General features: G+C 35.5%; 1 protein-coding gene across 2 annotated transcripts in view; it reads left to right on the top strand.

The window, feature by feature from the left end:
• The window catches only part of ADGRL3 (adhesion G protein-coupled receptor L3), a 563,380-nt gene that overhangs the window by 420,201 nt on the left and 120,066 nt on the right, over positions 1–23,113 (top strand). For both annotated transcript variants that reach the window (XM_082390059.1, XM_082390060.1), the window contains 4 exons: positions 12,800–12,983; positions 13,923–14,045; positions 19,596–19,804; positions 20,501–20,677. In XM_082390059.1, the coding sequence (XP_082246185.1) occupies positions 12,800–12,983; positions 13,923–14,045; positions 19,596–19,804; positions 20,501–20,677 (693 nt within the window). The remainder of the gene's footprint in view (positions 1–12,799; positions 12,984–13,922; positions 14,046–19,595; positions 19,805–20,500; positions 20,678–23,113) is intronic.

Below are 23,113 nucleotides of genomic sequence, written 5' to 3'. Positions count from 1 at the left end.
CCCCCACACCCCGCTGCTTTCCCCACTTGGTGTCCATACGTTTGTTCTCTACATCTGTGTCTCAATTTCTGCCCTGCAAAGTGGTTCATCTGTACCATTTTTCTAGGTTCCACATATATGCGTTAATATGCGATATTTGTTTTTCTCTTTCTGACTTACTTCACTCTGTATGACAGTCTCTAGATCCATCCACGTCTCTACAAATGACCCAATTTCGTTCCTTTTTATGGCTGAGTAATATTCCATTGTATATATGTACCATATCTTCTTTATCCATTTGTCTGTCGATGGGCATTTAGGTTGCTTCCATGACCCGTCTATTGTAAATAGTGCTGCAATGAACATTGGGGTGCATGTGTCTCTTTGAATTATGGTTTTCTCTGGGTATATGCCCAGTAGTGGGATTGCTGGGTCATATGGTAATTCTATTTTTAGTTTTTTAAGGAACCTCCATACTGTTCTCCATAGTGGCTGTATCAATTTACATTCCCACCAACAGTGCAAGAGGGTTCCCTTTTCTCCACACCCTCTCCAGCATTTGTTGTTTGTAGATTTTCTGATGATGCCCATTCTAACTGGTGTGAGGTGATACCTCATTGTAGTTTTGATTTACATTTCTCTAATAGTGATGTTAAGCAGCTTTTCATGTGCTTCTTGGCCATCTGTATGTCTTCTTTGGAGAAATGTCTATTTAGGTCTTCTGCCCATTTTTGGATTGGGTTTTTTTTTTTATTTTTTATATTGAGCTGCATGAGCCATTTATATATTTTGAAGATTAATCCTTTGTCCGTTGATTCGTTTGCAAATATTTTCTCCCATTTTGAGAGTTGTCTTTTTGTCTTGTTTATGGTTTCCTTTGATAGGAATTGCATTGAATCTGTAGATTGCTTTGGGAAGTATAGTCATTTTCACAATATTGATTCTTCCAATTCAAGAACATGGTATATCTCTCCATCTGTTAGTATCATCTTTAATTTCTTTCATCAGTGTCTTATAGTTTTCTGCATACAGGTCTTTTGTCTCCCTAGGTAGGTTTATTCCTAGGTATTTTATTCTTTTTGTTGCAATGGTAAATGGGAGTGTTACCTTAATTTCTCCTTCAGATTTTTCATCATTAGTGTATAGGAATGCAAGAGATTTCTGTGCATTAATTTTGTATCCTGCAACTTTACCAAATTCACTGATTAGCTCTAGTAGTTTTCTGGTGGCATCTTTAGGATTCTCTATGTATAGTATCATGTCATCTGCAAACAGTGACAGTTTTACTTCTTCTCTTCCAATTTGTATTCCTTTTATTTCTTTTTCTTCTCTGATTGCAGTGGCTAGGACTTCCAAAACTATGTTGAATAATAGTGGTGAGAGTGGACATCCTTGTCTTGTTCCTGATCTTAGAGGAAATGCTTTCAGTTTTTCACCATTGAGAATGATGTTTGCTGTGGGTTTGTCATATATGGCCTTTATTATGTTGAGGTAGGTTCCCTCTATGCCCACTTTCTGGAGAGTTTTTATCATAAATCGGTGTTAAATTTTGTCTAAAGCTTTTTCTGCATCTATTGAGATGTTCATATGGTTTTTCTTCTTCAATTTGTTAACATGGTGTATCACATTGATTGATTTGCATATATTGAAGAATCCTTGCATCCCTGGGATAAATCCCACTTGATCCTGTTGTATGATCCTTTTAATGCATTGTTGGATTCTGTTTGCTAGTATTTTGTTGGGGATTTTTGCATCTATATTCATCAGTGATATTGGTCTGTAATTTTCTTTTTTTATAGTATCTTTGTCTGATTTTGGTATCAGGGTGATGGTGGCCTCATAGAATGAGTTTGGGAGTGTTCCTTCCTCTGCAATTTTTTGGAAGAGTTTGAGAAAGATGGGTGTTAGCTCTTCTCTAAATGTTATCTAGCTATATTTTAATGTCTGTTCACTTTTGTATCTCAGAGCTCCTTGGAAAGGAACAGTGCCACTTTTATTTCTATAACCCCGATACCATTTAAATTCTACTTAGCACACAAAAGGTGACTTCTAAATATTTACCTTTTAATTGAGGCTTCCGGCTAATGTTTCCGATTGCTTGCTGGTATTTCCACTGCAGTAGAAATTCTCAAAACACTTGTCTACACTCACTATCACCAATTCCTCTCCTCGTATTCTCTCTTGATTTCACCTCATCAGGCTTTTGCCCTTACTACCTTATTGCAACTGCATTTCTGAGGTCATTAAGGATTTCATGCTGCTAAACTCAGTAGTCAGTTGTCAATCCATCGTACTTAACCAATCAGAAACATCCAACACAGTTGATCGCTCCCCACTCCCTTTTCCTTGATACATTCTCATCAGGACAGCTCATTCTCTTGGTTTTCCTCCTCTTGATGCTTCTTTCCAGTCTCCTTTGCTGGTTCCTTTTCTCCCAAACCCTTGGGTTGGAGTGCCTCCTAGCTCAGTCTATTCTTGTTTTCTCTTTGTCCCCACACTCCCTTGGTGAGCTCATTGATTTAAATACCACCTATCTGCCTAAGTCTCACAAATGTTATCTGCAGCACAGACCACTTCTCTGAACTCCAAAATTCATTTCAAGCTAACTTCTCAACATCTTCACATTTTTTTTTCTGACACCTCCATTTATAACTGAATTCCCAATCATTACCTGAAAACTACGTTTTTGTGCAGTGTTTGCCTACTCAATTGATGTGGTTCATTCCCACCCCTCCTGTTTTCTGTAAAAAGCTCCAAACATGGGCCTCCTTAAGGTTTTGGAACATGCAGAGAATGTTTCCACTTGTGGACTTTTATTCTGTTTGTTTCCCTGATTGGAATATCTCCTCCAAATATCTGCATGCGTAACTCTCTCAGCAACTTTGTCTTTTTTAAATTGTTACACTTTCAAGGAGGCCCACTGGACCATCCTAGGTAAAATCACAAGCTAACCTGTCCTCAACCCTACCCCTAACTCTAGATCCCCCTATCATGTATATTTTACTTTTATTTTACTAGATAGTTAGATGATAGATAGATAGATAGATAGATAGATAGATAGATAGATAGATAGATAGATAGATAAATCTATCTGATTTTAAGTTTACTTTCCTTGCCAGAACGTTTAGTTCTAGGATCTTTTCCCCTTTTCTGCTTTGTTTAAGATGTATCTCAAGAGTCTAGAACAGTATTGGGATATATTAAATGCTCAATAAATACTTATTGAATGAATAAATGTCCTACTTCAAAGTAAAAATACTTCAAATTGAACTGATTATCCTTCAAAAGCAGCTTCTCCATAGCTTTACTCTTTATTTTGCAACCATTTTATTAGTTACCCAGAAAAAAATCTAGAGTTATTATTATTTCAAGAAGGGCTTTTCTGATACTTTTATGATTGAGTTCATTTTGAAATTGATGGAAACAATCTTCCCTTGACTTCTGTGATACCACACTTTTCTGGCTACTCACTCTTTCTTCATCTCAGTTGTCGACTATTCTTTCTACGTTTTCTTCTTTATCATTAGTGTTTCTAATGATAAAGTCATCAGTTCTTCTCCTTCTACTCAGTTTATCTGGGTAATGTCAGACATCTCAGTGGCTTCAATGAGCTTCCTGAATTTATGATGCCTAAACCTGTATGCCAAGAGCAGATATCTTAGTAAACTGCAGACTGAAGAGGTTAAGAATATGCCACCCCAAAACCTGTCACTTTGGCACATTGATTATTTTGAACTGAAAGCAATTGAGAAACAGCAGATGAAGAAGGGCTTTCTGATCACCCCCTTTCTATCTAAAAGCAGATCGTAAAATTTCCATGTGCCAGGAAGAGAAGAACATTATTATCACCAGAGAGTGGGAGTCAATGCCAAAATGGATCTGAGCAAAAAAAATGTACAAAAATGAAAATAACCCTTATTTTCCACTGGCTTCCCCCATGTATTTCCTAGTCACTTTCCCACAATTTACTGCCCCTAGTAGCTTAATCCCTTTTCCTTTATGTTTACACTTCATCACAAATTTATCATTCTCTGGTTAAAAAATCAGGTAAACTCTCAGTCCTAACTACTTCTTCAGGTCTTTATTTTTCCTATGAAGTTTCCCTTGTATTAAATAAAATTTGTGTGCTTTTCTACTGTTACTCTATGTCAGTTTAATTCTCAGGTCTCGTCACCGAACCTAAGAGGGTAGTGGAAGGTTACTTTTCTCCCCTACAAGTCTTCTCTAGACCTTTTAAATTAATTCAATTCAAGTACTTTGCATTCAAAATAGACAAACCTGAATTCATCATGTTTTGCAGTCTCTCCCCCAGTATGTACTTACATCCTCTACCTTTTAATGATCAAAAATTTGCTCCTTCTCCTTTATTCCCATTTTAAGTGAGTTCCACCTCATTGTCTACCCCCAAATTCTGTGCATTTCACTTCATTTCCCTTTCCAACTGTTAATTAATCAACAAATTGTTTTAAATATTTTTTGAATCTCTATTTTTCTCCATTCCCAGAGCAGAATGCATGGATTTGAACCCTGGTTCTGCCCTATGTTAACTAATTAGCCTTTAGCAAGTTAACTTCTCTGAGTCTCGTGCTCGCTTCAACAGCACATATACTAAAATTGGAACGATACAGAGAAGATTAGCATGGCCCCTGCATAAGGATGACAGGAAGAAAAAAAAAAAAAAAAAACTTCTCTGAGTCTCAATTTTCTCACTGCAAGATGGGAATAATAACTACTTCTACCTCTTTGGGTTATTCTCAAAATTAAAGGAGCTGATGCATGTAAAGCATTTAGATGACAGTCTGGAACACACTCAGTAAATATTAACCATTGTATTTTATATCACTCCCCTACCTTAAATTTTTCAGTGACTTCTTGGTGCCTTTTGGAAGAATTGCAAATATCTTAACAAGGTTTGCAAGCCTCTTTGAAAACTAGCCTTCACTTACTAATCTTGTCACTGAACCCTTTGCACTCTGCTCTACTGTAAGGAATTTTTTTTCAGTTCCTCTGAGATGCCTATTCTCTTTCACCTCTGTATGTATAAACACATGTTTACCCCTTGCCTGTTTGGTCAATGTTGTATTTAAGCTTGAAATTCTACTTCATGGAGCATAATACAAAGCTTGAACGCCATGTTTCTGCTATTATAATGCTTGTCATGCCGTATTTTATTTAGCGGCCTCACTATATTGTTATCACTTTGAGGGAAGGGAGAATATCTGTCCCTCTTGCAGTATCCCAATTGAAGGTACTTAGTTAATATTTGTAGAATGAATGTTGAGTTAGCAAAATGTTTGAGTCAAGTTTATAGCTCCATTTAATTCCTATAACACAACGTAGATTTGACAGTGTTCAATCATTTAACTCTAAATAAGATTTTAAAAATGATACAATTACAGTTTGCTAAAAATAATACATTTTTAAATAACAAGGGGTTTCTTGAAGAGGCAGAGTCATTTCTATGAAATTTTAGTTTCACCTTGTTCTACTACTAAAGGTTCTTATTACTATATTAAGGTCAGTTGTGTTATGCAATCTAATTTAAGACTTGAAAATGCCAACTCTTCACTGTAATGTAAAAGGGAGTTCAGAGATTAGTGGTTTTTATATGCTTAGTAATATTAAATGACAGTAATTATAAAAAGAACCTTAGGTTTATTGATCAGATGTGTAAATATCAGTCACTCATCTTGACTTCTAATAAAAACTCTGCAAGTTTAAAACTGTTTTGAAGACTTCTAACATTTGACCTTTAAATTTTCGATTCGAATCAATGTCTAAACATAAATTGGAGTACAATGTGCCTTATTCAGGAATGATTGTAAAATTTTACTCTATTTTATTTTATTCTCAGCTAATAAACTTTATATCAAGAAGTCAAAAATGAAGAATGAAAGAAAAGTTGTTTTTATTTTTTTAATTATAAATCAATGTAGACTCTCTCTCTCTCTCTCTCTCTATATATATATACACGTATATACATATATATATAGTGAGAAAGCAAGAAATGGGAGTAGAGAAGACCTGAAGACTTATTTCTCTTTCTCTATATATCCTGAAATGTATACATGAAATATATTTAAACATAACCATATGTATAATATAGTAAGAGAAAATAACAGTGTTCAGCATGATTACTGTATATATTGATAAAGAAATATTGCATTCAGGAGAACACATCATAAAACAAAGATGTGGAAGTAAAGAGTAAACTAAAATTTCATGTTACTAGGCACTTTTTCTAAAGGATGTCAGCAATTTATTAATTTAAATTTATCTACTAGTAGGAAACATTTGCTCTTAACTTTCTAATGGGCTGACTAATGATAATCTGCATATATATAAATCTTTGCTTTATTTTAACACAAGAGAACTTAAAAATATAATAAATGAACTGAAGAACTTAAGATCTAAACTTATAACTCCTTTGCTTAAATATCTTTAATGGCTGTACATTTTCTACACAATAAAGCCCAAACTTCTATCATACTGCAGATCTTCTAAAATCTGACTTCTACTTACCATTTCTCTCACTGTACTCATCCTTTAAACTATCTTTCCACGCACAATACATGCTCCTCACCCCAAACCCAACAAATTTCTTGCCTTGGTACCTTCTTTTTTTTTTTTTTTATCATTAACTTGCTTGTTATGTTCCTTAGCTTCAAATTTCCTCATCATAGTTAAAGAAAGTTTATTCATCTTTTAGTGTCCCACTAAAAACCAAACACCTCTGGGATCTTTTCTTGATCCTCCTCAGCAAGAATTCATTACTTTTTGTCCCATGTGACGTGCTTAACCTTCTGCTTTGGAGTATAGGCAAATTGAGGACAGATCCCATGTTTTCCTTATTTTTCCTAACCTCACGCAACAGTTACTTCCCTAGTTCTTTGCATATCATACATATTTAATAAAACCTCATTGAGTTGCATTGAAAGTGAGCTTTGGTACATTTTAAAACATTTTGGGGAATTCCCTGGTGGTCCAGTAGTTAGGACTCTGTGCTTTCACTGCGAGGGCGTGGGTTCAATCCCTGGTCAGGGAACTAAGATCCCACAGGCCACGTGGCTCAGCCAAAAAAACCCCAAAATAAATAAATAAAACATTGTGGAAAGCTTTTTATAGAATATATTGTCATTATGCATAGTGATCTGCATTCACTACAATAACCTGTGCTTCTGCTTTTCTCCTTAATTCCCTGTAATTCACCCTGCCTTCCTTCCAAACCATGCTGATATCTCAGCACTCAGAAGACTTCTTGGGAGACACAACAAAAAGTTATAGAACTGAAAGAAGATGTTTTCACTTTCCCTATTTTATTAATGATTTGATATTAAAAGTAGGTTATTTTTGTTTATTGGGCATTTATTGAATACCCAAAATGTCTCAAGACACTAAAATTTATCCTGGAAAAATACAAATGAACATGATGTATCCCCTGAGAACGTCATAATCTAGTGAGAATGCCAGACCCAAATATGGATAATTCTATTAGAGGTGAATAAGTACTAAAATGGGAGCATTGTGACATTGAGTCTCTGAAATGATAATGATTCAGATAACATTGGCTAGCCTAATAGGTTTTTTCATTTGTGCTTAGATAATCTTTGCTCTTATAAAATCAGAGATTTGTTTTCTGCTAGTGTGAAAAGGGAGAAAACTCATGTGTGAATCTTCACTGGATGGCAATCATTCAGCAAAGAGTTATTGAGCACTTATTATGTGTCAGGCAGAGTCTTTGGCACTTACAAATGACACAGTCACCACCCTCATGAAGCTTGCCTTTTCTTGAGTGAGAGATCTTGAGTGAGAGAGTCCTGTAGGTAAATAAATATCTGGCATATCTTAGATAATGATACATGATACAAAGAAAACAAAACAGATCTTGGATTTAAGGGTGGGAGATTCTGCCTAGATATGCTGATAGTGGAAGACCTCTTTGAGCAGTTGATACCTGAGTTAAAACCTGAATGAGATCATGATCAAAAAGTTTGTCTTCAGACAAATACCATGGTGGCATAGTTGTATATCTTTTCACAAGACATTCGTTCTATCTGGATCTTTATTCTAGTGGTTTCAAGCAAAGGAAGAAGGGTAACTAAGTTTCCCAGGTGGTTCTGCTTACCTAGTTTAAGATTTACAGCTCACCTCGGTAAGAAGTGCCATTGATATGTTTTTCACCATGGATCCTTTTTTTTTTTTTTAAACATCTTTATTGGAGTATAATTGCTTTACAATGATGTGTTAGTTTCTGCTGTATAACAAAGTGAATTAGCTATATGTATACATATATCCCCATATCCCCTCCCTCTTGCATCTCCCTCCCACTCTCCCTATCCCACCTCTCTTGGTGGTCACAAAGCACCAAGCTGATCTCCCTGTGCTATGTGGCTGCTTCCCACTAGCTATATTTTATATTTGGTAGTGTATATATATCAGTGCCACTTTCTCACTTCGTCCCAGCTTACCCTTCCCCCTCCCTGTGTCCTCAAGTCCATTCTCTACGTCTGCGTCTTTATTCCTGTCCTGCCCCTAGGTTCTTCAGAACCTTTTTTTTTCTTAGATTCCATATATATGTGTTAGCATACGGTGTTTGTTTTTCTCTTTCTGACTTACTTCAACCATGGATCCTTTTATGTATTCTTGCCAAGGAATCCTAGACTATTTCACAAGCACATTCTCCTGGAAAAATGACAAAAGTTCTTATTGGAAGGATATATAGCTGTTTTTCTCCAAAATTTTTCACAGTAGTTATAACAAATAAGTACATCCTCCCTTTTGAAATATATAAAGTGTGATTAAACAGTTTATAACATCTTTTAACAAACATACTACAGTTATATGCTCTGAGTAAAATTAGTCAAATGCATTTGCTTAATATCTGAATTTAATGATAAGAGGTTCAATAATACTGTGTAATGCAAATATATGTCCAGAAGGGTATGTTATGTACATGATCCTGGTATGAATCTAAGTGACTTTTCACACTTCCTAATTTATATTTGATTTGTATAAAGTCAAAAGTGACTTTAGGGGCTTCCCTGGCAGTCCGGTGGTTAAGACTTCTCCTTCCAATGCAGGGGGAGCAGGTTCGATCCCTTGGCTAGGGAGCTAAGATTCCACATGCCTCGTGGCCAAAAAACCAAAACATAAAACAGAAGCAATATTGTAACAAATTCAATAAAGACGTAAAAAAAAAAAAAAGTGACTTTAGAGTCTAGTCCATAAACTGTATAACAAGAAGAGTAATATCTAATAGTAGAATGCCCCTAACCACCCTCGAATTGAAACACGATGAGTTTTACTTTCTTTTGTAGTTCACACGTTGTTGATTGGTTGGAAAACATCAATTTGTTCAAAGGCACACAAATTTAGTGGCAGAACCAGAATGTAAATTTCCAATGTCCATCTCCTATTCAGTTTCTAGTGTTTTAAAAAAGATAATGGAGTGAATTAACATTTAGTTTCTGGCAAAGATATTGTTGACTAAATTAACTTCTCAAAATTTAGATTATTTCAGTCTATACATGTCAAAACCATTACGTGTTTTTTGTTTGTTTGTTTGTTTTTTCCTTCTGGATCAAGGCATTGTGGTGAGAATATAAATTACTTTAAGATAAATTCAGAACCAATCTTATTTCCTTCCAACTTTAGAATGTAAATTTTAGGTCAGAAAAAAAATTATAGCAGAAAATAGAAATTAATGAGAGCTGTTGGACATTAAAGTAATGCCACAGCACCTAACTTTAATCAAATTCATTGTATATTTCCTGTTCAACTTTGGTTCTAAGTGCAGTCAAGCTCATTTCTTTGTAACCAAATACCATGAAAATCAACCTGTCTTTTAAAGAAATGTTGTTGAGCTAATGAAAGCAATGCAAATAAGTAGTTTGACCAAGAAAGAAAAAAAAATACGGAAAACTTAATTACCAGATGTCATCATTTATGGGTAAATATATAAATGCAAAATATTTAGGGAAAATGAAATATATTCTTTTACCATCGGAAAAGTTGTGACTATTTAATTGACCTTCATTAAACTGGTAACAGGGACACATCAACAGCCTTTGGAAAGCTTACACAAATTGTATCAATTATAAAGCTATTAAGATTGACTTAATTGTGCTGTCTCACTAGCAGAAAACAGGTCAGTTAGTTCAAGCCTCTGGAACACACATTATGAACTATTTAATACACATGTTCCTCCCGTTCCTCAGTAGTAAAGTTGTGTAACAGGTCTGTTTATGAAGATTGCATTGTAGAAGAGGTATTCCTTCCAGATCTCACTTCAGTGTGAATATTTTGCAGTTATTGGGTATGGCTTGTGCTTTATTCAGTGAAGACCTCTTTTCTTCCCACACTGGACTTTCATATCAAATGAAAGTAAAGATTGCACCTAAACACTTATTATGAGCCAGGCAACCTTATGAAATGATTATATTATCATCTCTAATTTACAGGTGAATGCAGAGAAGTGAAGTAACTTGCCCAACAGCACACAACTAGTAAAGTGGCAGAGTCCATTTACAAACTCAGCAGATGTAGTTCCAAATCCCACACTGATTTTAGCACTAGAGAATTCTCTCTCTCAATTCTTGTGTTGACCTTTCCTTTCAGTTATACTTGGGCAATCATAACAGGTGCTGTTTTAAGAATAAATAAATATTAGATTTGTGTCTTAACCCACCCAGGTTTTAGGGCCATATTTTAAGTCTGTCATTTCTGCAATGAACTTGGAAATCCTTTGGCCTTTAATAGAAAACTTCTCTAAAGACTATATTTTATTTGGGAAGATGCAGTTGTTGAAATGTACACAAAATGTATAACTATGAAAAAATATTGCACCTTATACATTTTCAGTTGCAAAACTAAGATAATGGGGTGTGCTGTCAATTTAAAGACAGTATTTTAGCTAAAGCAGTCTGTTGTAAACAGTTTTCTATTTAGAACATTCCCAGAGTTGACCATAGTTGCTTCTTTTTCTTTTTTCTTTTCTTTCTTTCCTCCTTTTGCATTTTTAAAATTTAAAACATTAAAAGCAATAAAGAGCAGAACAGAAACATTGCATTATTCCCAAAAGTTTTTCCCTGAGGTAAGGTTTAAATTAATCAATGTAAGGTTATTCACTAACGTTAAAACGGCTGCTCCATAAAGCACAGGCATAATATCTGTTTCATATGGGGTTTTCAGAGCATTTCTAATGAATTCAGAGGATCATCTAATCCCAGAAAGAATACTTCCTTACACTCAAGAGGTCAGTGTCCTCTCTTTGGCGTCAGAAAATACCTAAACTTTTTTTTGTTTGATTTCTATCTGGCACCCCCTTTTTTTTGCCATATCCTGTTGGCATCACCCCATAGAGAACTTCCTGAAAAGCAGATCAGATTGTTGTGATCCAGAAATGCTTTTGTCTGGCTTCTAGGTCATGCCTTAAACCCAGAACAAGTGACAGAGCTAAGCATACTATGTGAAAATGACCAGTCATTAAACTCGAGAGGTTTTTTTTTTAAATGATACAAAATACTCAAGTTGCAAGTAGAACTATTTTACATAAAAGTCCAGTGATGTTGATTTTTGGCCAGAACTTGGAATAGCTGGGAAAAATATCAAGAAAAACAATTTTTATCAAAAGGCAAATTAGTTTTTGAAGCTGGTGTTAATTGGCAGCCAAGGTGTTTCATTATGAAGCTGAATTTTTAACAGTTGTTACTTAGTTACTATGAAAACACCAGCCAGAAGAAAACACTGCAGCCGTAATGGATATTTCTCCAGTCTTTCCCTGTCCCTCTGCCAACGTGTCAATAATGTGAGTCCTGTTTCTGAACACCTATGTGCTGCCTGGAAATTGCCTGTGTTGGCTGTTTATTCAACTTTATATCCAGATTAGATGCATATTTGATAATCAACAGGTTCAAGGATGATCACTTTCAAACTGCTGGTGTTGTATTTTTCTGTTTTGCAATTCTCTATGTTTGAGTGAAACCTTAAGAAGACCTTATTGGAAGAACTGTCTTTTCTTGTAACCTGGAGTATTGAGCTAACCACAGGAAATATATAAATTGTAACTAGAAAGATGATTCTTTTGGATGAAGCAAAGAGAAACGTGGTGCCTTATCTCTATGTGTGAGTGTACCTACTGCTGATTTTTTTTTTAAGGAAAAACACCTGAGGGCCATAGGTAGCAAGTTCCAACTGTTTATTCCCCTCCCTAGTAATAAACAGCTCCAAGGTTTCTCTCCACACATAACACATCTAAAGCCCCTGGGAGTATGTATGCTTTGATATTTTCCCTATCCTGACATTTTACTAGCTGACTAAGAAAAAAATTGGTTTGCCCAGAGTCCTCAACCTATAGGTGACAGATTCTTGTATTGTCCTGCCTATAGTCATCCTTTTGATTTCTGTTATGTTTAGCATCTTGTTCTATGGTGATGTATAGAGAAAATCATTTTTTTTTGTGGTGATGTGATAAAAGTATTAGTTTAAATTACTTGCCAACAGTTCACCAACCAAATAATTTAACTATGCAATTATAGTCTTATTGAAGCCTTTGCTATTGATTTGAAGAAGCAACCATGGATCTATTTGTTGTCCTTCAGAACAAAAGCAGCTTTTCCTGTTGCCTTGCAAAGTCTCAGCTAGGGTTTTACAGAGCAAAATAATGAATGCTTCCACTGCAGCATGTCACAGGGGAGGCTGGGACAATACTGAACTCATGCACACCACTGATCCTTACTTGCTGGGAAACATGTATGCCTGGATTTCTGACAGCCCTGTGGGTTCACTAGAGACCTCAGTCATTCTGTTCGTCCTTTCGCAGGCAATGGTCGAGACAGTTAACAACCTCCTCCAGCCGCAAGCCTTGAATGCCTGGAGAGACCTGACTACAAGTGATCAACTACGTGCAGCCACCATGCTGCTTGACACTGTGGAGGAAAGTGCTTTTGTGCTGGCTGATAACCTTTTGAAGACTGACATCGTCAGGGAGAACACAGACAATATTCGTAAGTGGCCTTTGTTCTACGGAAGGGCCAGAGAGGGACAAGAAAAAACTATCACCTTGTTCAGCAGAAGAGGGAAAAGAAAAAAGTATCATCTATAGCGGACCAGATATCATGAGTGATACTTTATTTCAGTGGAGATAAGTTATCCTTTTTCTGTAATTAGGAGGGTATCACCTGTCATTAGCCTAGAAGTATCCTCATAATCATGTATGTATCCTCCTAAGGACATTCCAATATTGAATATATTAGCCTGAGATCACTTACAGTGAGGTCCATGTATTTTTTTTTTTTCAGTTTTTATGTATGTGTGTATCTATGTATGTACAGTAGTATTTAAAATTTTATCCTTATGGGTCACTTCAGTTATAATAAGAATGTCTCTGAATTATAAACTATAAAGAAGCCAGTCATTTGCATGAAGATGATAAAACAATTTTTGATAATTGTGTTATTGGCTCATAAAGAGTGTAAATCTATTTTTAATGTGTCTAAGGATGTAGCTGACAGTTTTATTTCAGAAGATTTGATAAAGCTATTTCAAACTTATTACATTTAAAGATAAGTCAATATTGATATAATAGTACAGCTCTAGATTATAAAAGGATTTTCACTTAATTCATAAAATAAAGATAACATTTTGACAGTAAACTTATAGTCAATGACAAATTGTAAGGATTTGAGCTTGAGTCTTAAGTCTAGGCTTTGTAATTGATATCCTTGTATTCTTATCTACCTGATCTTAATAGCTTTCATTTGCTTTATTTTGAAAAAAATTAAAACACTAAAAAACTTCTAAATAGAAGACTGAAGTACTATAAAGTATGGCAGACAGAACATTAATTCCAGTGTTCTGATTTCAGAAATATTTCAATAATTAGGAGATTATCTTAAATTTGTCATGTTTCTCAACGACCGCTGTTATCTCTTTGCCGTTAATAGAATTGGAAGTTGCAAGGCTGAGCACTGAAGGAAACTTAGAAGACCTAAAGTTTCCAGAAAACATGGGTCATGGAAGCACTATCCAGCTCTCTGCAAATACTCTAAAACAAAATGGCCGAAATGGTAGGTTAGAATTTATTTATTAAGCTTGATGGAATTGAACTTGTCATTAATTCATTGCATCTTGACTTCAAATTTTAGATCTGCTATCTAAAAGCTCTCCTCTCCTCTCGCTCCACTGTTCTCTATCTTCACCTCCTCTTCCTCCTCTTTCTTAGCTCCTGTACCAACAATATTGCAATGATATTTGCTCTACAAAATTCTCAATTAGATTTGGAAATTGTTGTTAATTTCAGTTGTAGAAAAATATCAGAAACTTGAATGTAAGGGAAATTAATAAACAACAAAATCCAGATATTCTGACTTTTTTCCTTAAAAGGAGTAACTCTCACCGAGTTGACAGATTTTCTTTCTAAAATTTCAAATGGAAATTTTACTTGTAATTTTAAAATTATATGTGTTTTTTCTTTATTAACTTCTTTTTGAGGGTGTTTCTGTGCTTTTCCTTTGCAAAGCATATAAAAAATATAAATGTAAGGAGATGCTTTTGGGGAATGGAACTGGTAGATATAGATTAATTTAGTACTAGGTTATATTCATTGAATATGATTAAAATTAAGTAAATAAATAATCCCACAGAGAAAGTATGTCTGAAGCCTCACTAATATTAATTTTTTTAAATTTTCTTTATTTATATTTTGACTGCATTGGGACTTCATTTTCGCACGCGGGCTTTCTCTAGTTGCGGTGAATGGGGTCTACTCTTCATTGCGGTGCACGGGGTTCTCATTGCAGTGGCTTCTCTTGTTGCGGATCACAGGCTCTAGGCGTGCAGGCTTCAGTAGTCGTGGCTCGCGGGCTCAGTAGTTGTGGCTCACGGGCCTAGTTGCTCCGCGGCATGTGGGATCTTCCCAGACCAGGGCTCGAACCCGTGTCCCCTGCATTGGCAGGCAGATTCTCAACCACCGTGCCACTTTAGGGAAGTCCCTAAAATTTTTTAAACATATTTTTTGCTAAGGAAGTGAGATCTTTTAACCTGTTAGGTGATAGGAAGATGACTTCAGGTTGTAGCAACCAACTGAAAGCTAATTTTTCATATTACAAGGTAAACAGTTTTGAAAAAAGAAGAGACTGTTAAATAATATCAAGAAAAACAAATTATGTTTGTTGCCAGCAGAACAAAATTCTTTATAAGTGTTGGAAATCTTATAAGACTGAATTTATAAATAGTACTATGTTGCTAAATTGACTATGTGAATTTTGAGGCAGCAATAAGATTTTCCTTTTTTTTTTTTTTTCACTCTTTTATTTATTTATTTATTTAAATGTTTGAATTTTATTTAGTTAATTTTTTTATACAGCAGGTCCTTATTAGTCATCAATTTTATACACATGAATGTGCAATAAGATTTTCTATAGCACGAAATCAGATTCCTGCATTAGCTTCCTAACTGGTTTCCCTTCTTTGACTCTTGCCCCACAACAGTATATCCTGTTGACAGAGTGTTCTTCCTGAAACATGAGTCTGACCAGTTCACCTCCAGTTATGCTTAGAATGAAATCAAGTGGCTTAACAGGCCTACTACATGCTCCCCGGTCCACTTCCTTCCTGCCTCAGCTGCTCCGCCTCACGTCTGTTTTTAGCATGCTCTCTGTGATCCAGACAGTCTAGTCTTGATTATTTTTTTTTTAATTGAGATATAATTGACATATAACATTATGTTTGTTTCAGGTGTACAACATAATGACTTGATATTTGTATATATTGTGAAATGATCACCCCAATAAGTCTAGTTAGCATCCATCACCATACATAGTTACATTTTTTTTTTTTGAGAGGAAAACTTTTAAGATGTACTCTTATATCAACTTTAATAATAGACAACACAGTATTATTGGGTTGGCCAAAAAGTTCATTCAAGTTTTCCCATAAGATGTTATAGAAAACCCCAAACTTTTTGACCAACCCAATATTAACTATAGTCACCATGCCACACATTACATCCCCATGACTTATTTATTTTATAAATGGAAGGTTTTACATTTTACCTTCTTCACCCATTTTGCCTACTCCCACCCCTCACCTCTAGCAACTAGCAGTCTGTCTTCATTTTTTTTGTTTGTTTGTTTGTTTTTAAGATTCCACATGTAAGTGAGATATTTATCTTTATCTGACTTATTTCACTTAGCATAATGCCCTCAAGGTCCATCCAGGTTATAGCAAATGGCAAAATTGCCCTTTTTATGGCTGAATAATATTCCATTCCCCATTTTATATCTCTATGTATAATTATATATATATAACATTTTCTCTATCCATTCATTCATCAGTAGACACTTAGGTTGTTTCCATGTCTTGGCTATTATAAATAATTCTGCAACGAAAATGAGGGTGCATAGATTTTTTCAAGTCAGTGTTTCTGTTTGCTTCAGATAAATACCCAGAAGTAGAATTGCTGATCATATGGCAGTTCTATTTTTAATTTTTTGGGGAATCTCCATACTATTTTCCATAGTTGCTATATCAATTATATTTTTATCTACACTACACAGGGTTCCCTAATTCAGTCTTGATTCTATTCCTCGAACACACCAAGAGTGTTCCTTCATCAGATGTTTGCATTTTCTTTCTTCTGGAATGCATTTTTTATATTTCTTTTTATAGAAACTTCTCTATCATTCACTGCTCATTATAAATCTTAACCTTCAGGAAAGCTTTTCCTATCTCCTCGAAGGTAGACTACTCTTTCCCAATCACTATTTTCCCATTAGCCATTTTCTGCCAGTGCTTCTTCATAGCATTTATTTACTTACCATTATATGAAATTATATTAATTATTATTATTTTTAAGTTGCCTGCTTATTGTCTGACTCTTTCTCTAGGAGATGATCTCCATGAGAGCAAGAGCAAGACAGCTCCCTTCCTCCTCAAAAACATGGAGGAAAAAAAATTTATTGTCTTTATTCCCACTTGACTCTAAGATTCAGGGATAAGGACTGGGACTTCCTCGTCTTAGTTACCACAGTGGTCAGTGCAGTTCCTGTCTCTTTTTTTTTTTTAAAGTGCACCCTTCTAAATGCTGTCTCCTTTTGCTTTTTAAATTTGTTTATTTATTTATTTATGTTTGGCTGTGTTGGGTCTTCGTTTCTGTGCGAGGGCTTTCTCCAGTTGTGGCGAGCGGGGGCCACTGTTCATCGCAGTGCGTGGGCCTCTCACTGTCACGGCCTCTCTTGTTGCGGAGCACAGGCTCCAGACGCGCAGGCTCAGTAGTTGTGGCTCACGGGCCCAGCTGCTCTGCGGCATGTGGGATCCTCCCAGATCAGGGCTCGAACCCGTGTCCCCTGCATTGGCAGACAGATTCTCAACCACTGTGCCACCAGGGAAGCCAGTTCCTGTCTCTTGGGGCTCCACCAAAATGAATTTATACTGGAAGTAAAACATAGGACTTGACTTATTTTAAGAAAGGAAATGACACAAAATTTAAAAAACATCCTAAAAGAAGGTTAACTTTACAGAGGATTACTTGTAAAAGATTGCCATAAGGGAAAAAAAAAATAAGGTAGAAGGAGGTATGGAGATAGTGATCTTAAAAGAGCATGATAATTGAATTTTAAGAGAGATAAAGATTTTTTTAAAATTTATTTTGTTGAAGTATAGTTGATTTACAATACTGTGTTAATTTCTGCTGTACAGCAAAGTGATTCAGTTATACATATATACATTCTTTTTATATTCTTTTCCATTATGGTTTATCACAGGATATTGAATATAGTTCCCTGTGCTATACAGTAGGACCTTGTTTACCCATTCTATATATAATAGTTTGCATCTGCTAATCCCAAACTCCCAGTCCATCCCTCCCTCACACCCTCTCCCCCTTGGCAACCACAGGTAAAGATTTTGAATCTTTGTTTTGTTTTGTTTTGATTGTAATTGAGATATAATTTGCATAAAATAAAATGCACATATCTTCTGTTTAGCTTGATGAATTTGACAGTTGTACATTCCTCTGTGATACCACATAAAATAAGATGAAAATCTCATGTATTACCCAGAAAATGTCCTGATACCTCTTTTCACTCTTCTCACCTCATCTCCCCACCTGATGAACTACTTTCTTCTCATTACTATTTCTAAAGACAAATTTTACCTGTTCTTAGACTTCACGTAACTGGAATCATACAGTATGTACTCTTTCTGGCTGTATTCTTTATCTCAGTATAATATTTTTATGATTCAGTCATGATGCTCCATCTGTCATTAGTTTGTTCTTTATTGATGTAGAGTAACTCTATTATTTTAATAAGCCATAATTTATTTACTCTCCTATTGATAGATTTTTGAGTTGTTTCTAGTTTGGAGCTGTTGTGGATAGGGATGTTATAAACATTCTTATACAACATTTTTTCTTTGTGGATATATATTTTCATGTATCTAGGAAGGGTAGATATATGTTTAACTTTGTAAGAAATTGCCAAACATTTTTCCAAGTAGTTGAACCATTTTATACTCTCACCAGTAGTATGAAGAATTTCATTTGTTCCACATTTTTACTAACATTAGTGTGGCTAGTATTTTATCATGTGGATTACAGAGATCCTAGTGGGTATGAAATTGTATCTCAATATGATTTTAATTTTTATTTCCCTAATTACTAATAATGTTGTTAATTTTTATGTGTCTATTAGCTTTTTTAAAATTAATTTATTTATATCCTTATTTTTGGCTGCGTGGGGTCTTTGTTGCTGCACATGGGCTTTCTCTAGTTGTGGCGAGCAGGGGCTACTCTTCATTGCAGCGTGCAGGCTTCTCATTGCAGTGGCTTCTCTTGTTGCAGAGCATGGGCTCTAGGCGTGCAGGTGTCAGTAGTTGTGGCACGCGGGCTCAGTAGTTGTGGCGCACAGGCTTAGTTGCTCCACGGCATGTGGGATCTTCCCGGACCAGGGCTCGAACCCATGTCCCCTGCATTGGCAGGCAGATTCTTAACCAATGTGCCACCAGGGTAGTCCCTTTTAGCTTTTTATATATCTATTTTTAAAGTGTGTTTTTATGTCTTTTGCCATTTTAGTATGTTATTTATAATTCTACTGTTGAGTAGCAGAAATGCTTTATATATTTGAGTCATATGTATATATATATTTCCCAGTTTGTGGCTTGCCTATTCATTTTCTTAATGCTGTATTTTGATAGGCACAAATTTTCAATTTTGATAAAGTTTAGTTTACCATTTTTTATTTTATGGTTAGTGTTTTTTGAGTCCTATCCAAGGCATCTTTGCCTTCCCAAGATCACAAAGGTAGCCTATATTTTGTTCCAGAGGCTCTCTGGTTCTGATTTCTATATTTAGGACTGTGATCCATCTTGAATTAAGTTCTGAGTATGGAATGAGTTAGGGATTGAGGTTCACTTTTTTTAATACTGATATGTAGTTGTTTCAGTATCATTTGACTTTCCTCATTAATGTCTTGGCACTTTGGTTGAAATGAATATTTGAATTTTGTTGTGAATATATATATTATACAGATTTGATTACAATCTAATTAGAACTCTCTAATTTAAGTGGGATGTACAAGCTAATCAGTTTCTTCCCAATTTATATGTACTTATTTTAGGAGAGATCAGAGTGGCCTTTGTCCTGTATAACAACTTGGGTCCTTATTTGTCCACGGAGAATGCCAGCATGAAGTTGGGAACAGAGGCTATGTCCACCAATCATTCTGTTATCGTCAATTCCCCAGTTATTACAGCAGCAATAAACAAAGAATTCAGTAATAAGGTTTATTTGGCTGATCCTGTGGTGTTCACTGTTAAACACATCAAGGTAAAAAAATGGCATATGAAGTTTTTTGTCCACATTATCTATATTTGTTATAACAAGAGCATGAAGTGTCTTAATTTTCTTTTTCTTTTTCCCTATTTTTTGACATATAACAATTCATTGTCTATAAAATGATTAGTGATTTTTTTTTCCAAAATGAGGGAGGAGAATAATTCTTGTATATGTATATACTTAAGGTAACAACATTCATAGATGGATTTTTAAATGCTTCTCTATAATTAAAAAGAGCTAGCAATATGTTCAGTGGAACTCAGCGTAGCTCAACTGATGTTACAAGTAGTTATGTCTTTGTGTATAGATATATTTTTATGTATATGCAAAGATTGTATTGTAAATTGAACAAAGATTTTTAAAAACCATGCTATCAGAAGTTCATTGTATAGAGCAATTCTTTGCTTTGCAGTATAAATTAATTGATGTGATTCTGAGACAATGATACTAGTATTCCTTCAATATTACTTTTGAAAAATGAATTCACCTCTAATCAGGGGGAATAAATAACAACATATATTCAAATTTGCTTAGAATTGATAAGCCCCACTTAATATGAAAACTCTGGTAGACCTCTCCACAAAAATTGAAACATAGTGTGAAGTTGTGTTAGATGTAAAGAAAATGCCTACCTAATTTACATGATCAAAAGTAGTTATTGGCTTTATTGATGTTTTTTTCCTGTAGCAGTCTGAGGAAAACTTCAATCCTAACTGTTCATTTTGGAGCTATTCCAAGCGCACAATGACAGGTTATTGGTCAACCCAAGGCTGTCGGCTCCTGACAACAAATAAGACACATACTACATGTTCTTGTAACCACCTAACCAATTTTGCAGTACTGATGGCGCATGTGGAAGTTAAGGTAAGATACATACCATAAAGTAAAAATGGCTTAGCATACAGTTAAGACACTAACTGTAAAAAGTCTTAACTCCATGTCCAACTTGAGTGTGTTTCTACTTTCACAGTAATTCTATTCAAGAACTCTCTGTTGTTCAACCCATATCCTATTGATGAGTCAAAGAACCCTTTTTTTCTATTATCAGTATAGTTCATAAAATTGAAATTTGCTTATAAAATACAATTTTGCTAAGAAAACTTCCCCTGTTCTTCCCTGCTTTTATTTTGTGTGAGTAAATATCAAACCATATCCTCATGAACAGGGCAAGGTAGGACCCCAGCACCAAAGGCCAGTGTGATAGGGTTAGAAAGCTGGGATCTGGTAGGCTGAAGACTAAGGAGCCGTGCGTGGGATTAAATACTCTCAAAATGAGTCTTGGGAAAATAGCTGTTAAACACAGTACACAAAGCATTGTAATACATAGAGCCTGGCAAATTCTAACATAATGTGATCATTCTGTCCATTCAAGAAGACACTATTCTAAGGAAAAATCTAGGTGATAGCTTGTTTCCAAAATCAGAAACGTGGCTAACTTGGCTGCATCAGCCTCTTGCCAGGTGACTGGTTGTCTTGGAAGGCAGGAAGAGGATTTAGATTTCAGATATACTTAGGACATAAAAATACAAAGGGATTATTAGCTTGGTTATAGAAATTGATAGATGGGTTAGTAACAAGAAATTATATACTTGTGAATTCTCATCTTCCTGATGTCAATAAAAATAGAGGAAGTATCACTGTCCAATACATTTTAAAACATGAAAACCATGGCAAAGGTTTTATCCACCTGATACCATTTATCCAATAATTTCATCCAAAATTTTCTTTGACTCTGTTGAATTTAGAGATGATACAGGTATCTTAGAGGGAGACCAAATCCAAGCCCACTCAGGACCTTAGGAATAAATTACCTTAGCTGTGTCAACACAGTCAAGTTTGATCTTTAAAGGACTACAAACCGTAATTTGTCAGAGCTTCACGCATTGATCAAGCTTAGTAAGATTGGCTACACTAACAAATGTTAGGTTTAAACCTGGAATGTATTCGTATGGCTCTAGGATTCTATCTTTTCAGCTTAGGGAATAAATTCAAACACAGAAAAATGGATCATATTTCAAGCAACCACAAAAAATAATTTTTTGCTCAGTTCATTGTATAACAATCTCTACCCAGTCCATTATGCAAGAATCTCAACTGTGACCATTACTGTGTGTCAACAAGAGATAAAAATAGATGGAAATCAATATTTTCCTTTGACAGTCATAGAGTAAGCATGCCCTGGGTTTCTTGTATCACAATCTCTTGCAATTGCCTGGGTCATTCCCATCTTGATCACACAACATGATTTTGGCACTTGAAAAATGAAAAACAAGCAGAATGATCATCCCTGGAAGTCCAAAAGGAAACAAACCAACCAAACTTACATTAGACTAATGTCTAAAAATGAATGCTAGTTTATTGATGCACAGTGAGATATGCAACAGCCAGTTAGAACAGATATTTGTGCTTGCTAGTTATCACTTCCTAACTCCACAGGAAAATCTATAAAGGAAACAAAATTATATTTGAGAATTTTGCTTGATGAGCTTGGAAAGAGAGCAAGAAGAGTTAGCTGAGTAGTCTTGTTGCTATTGCTATTAAGCTGTGGTGCCCTAATGCGTGGGTCTTCACTCCAGGGTTCTACCTGTGTCCTGAGTTGCCTTTTCTATCATCTGTGTTACCTCTGCTATTCATTCAGTACTTCCTTCATTTTTCAATTTTCAAACACCTGAGTAAAGGTATTGACATGTTGCCTGCTACACCATAGGCTGTCAATAAACGTAACTTCCTCCTGGTTTGCCAGAGATATCACTAGATTCCAGCATTCTGGTGAAGCTTCTGGCCCTCGTGGAACTTGCATTTTTGAGGGTAAAGAAAGGGTCGAGAAGTGAAGCTGCAGTCATAAATGTGATAAGTCTTATAACTGAGGCCCACACTGCGATTTAGGGACACAGAGGGGGATCGTCTATCTAAGGCAGTACTGGTCAGAGAGGGCTTATCAAAAAAGTGACATTCTCTGAAGGATGAGTAGGATGAATTTAATAAGGTAACCTGTGGAGAATTTGTATCAAGCACATTCTTGGAAGATTTTCTTCACTTTGCTTTGGGTACACCATTCTCTCTTGCTTCTTTCCTTCCTCAGCAGCTGGTCCTTTTTAGCTTCCTTTGCTCGTTCCTCCTCATCTCCACAGCCTCTTGTTGTTGCTCTGGCCCGGAGCGTAATCCTAGATGTAGTCTAGGCACTATCCATTCTTTCTCCGTAGGTGATCTCATATGTCCATATGGCTGTAAACATCATCTCATGATTCCCAGACTTCTATCTCCATTTCTTAACTCCAGACTCTTAGATTCAACAGTTAA

This window comes from Balaenoptera borealis (assembly GCF_965194805.1).
Source record: "Balaenoptera borealis genome assembly, chromosome: 4".
Taxonomy (NCBI): domain Eukaryota; kingdom Metazoa; phylum Chordata; class Mammalia; order Artiodactyla; family Balaenopteridae; genus Balaenoptera; species Balaenoptera borealis.
This window is presented reverse-complemented; position numbering and strand designations above follow the sequence as displayed.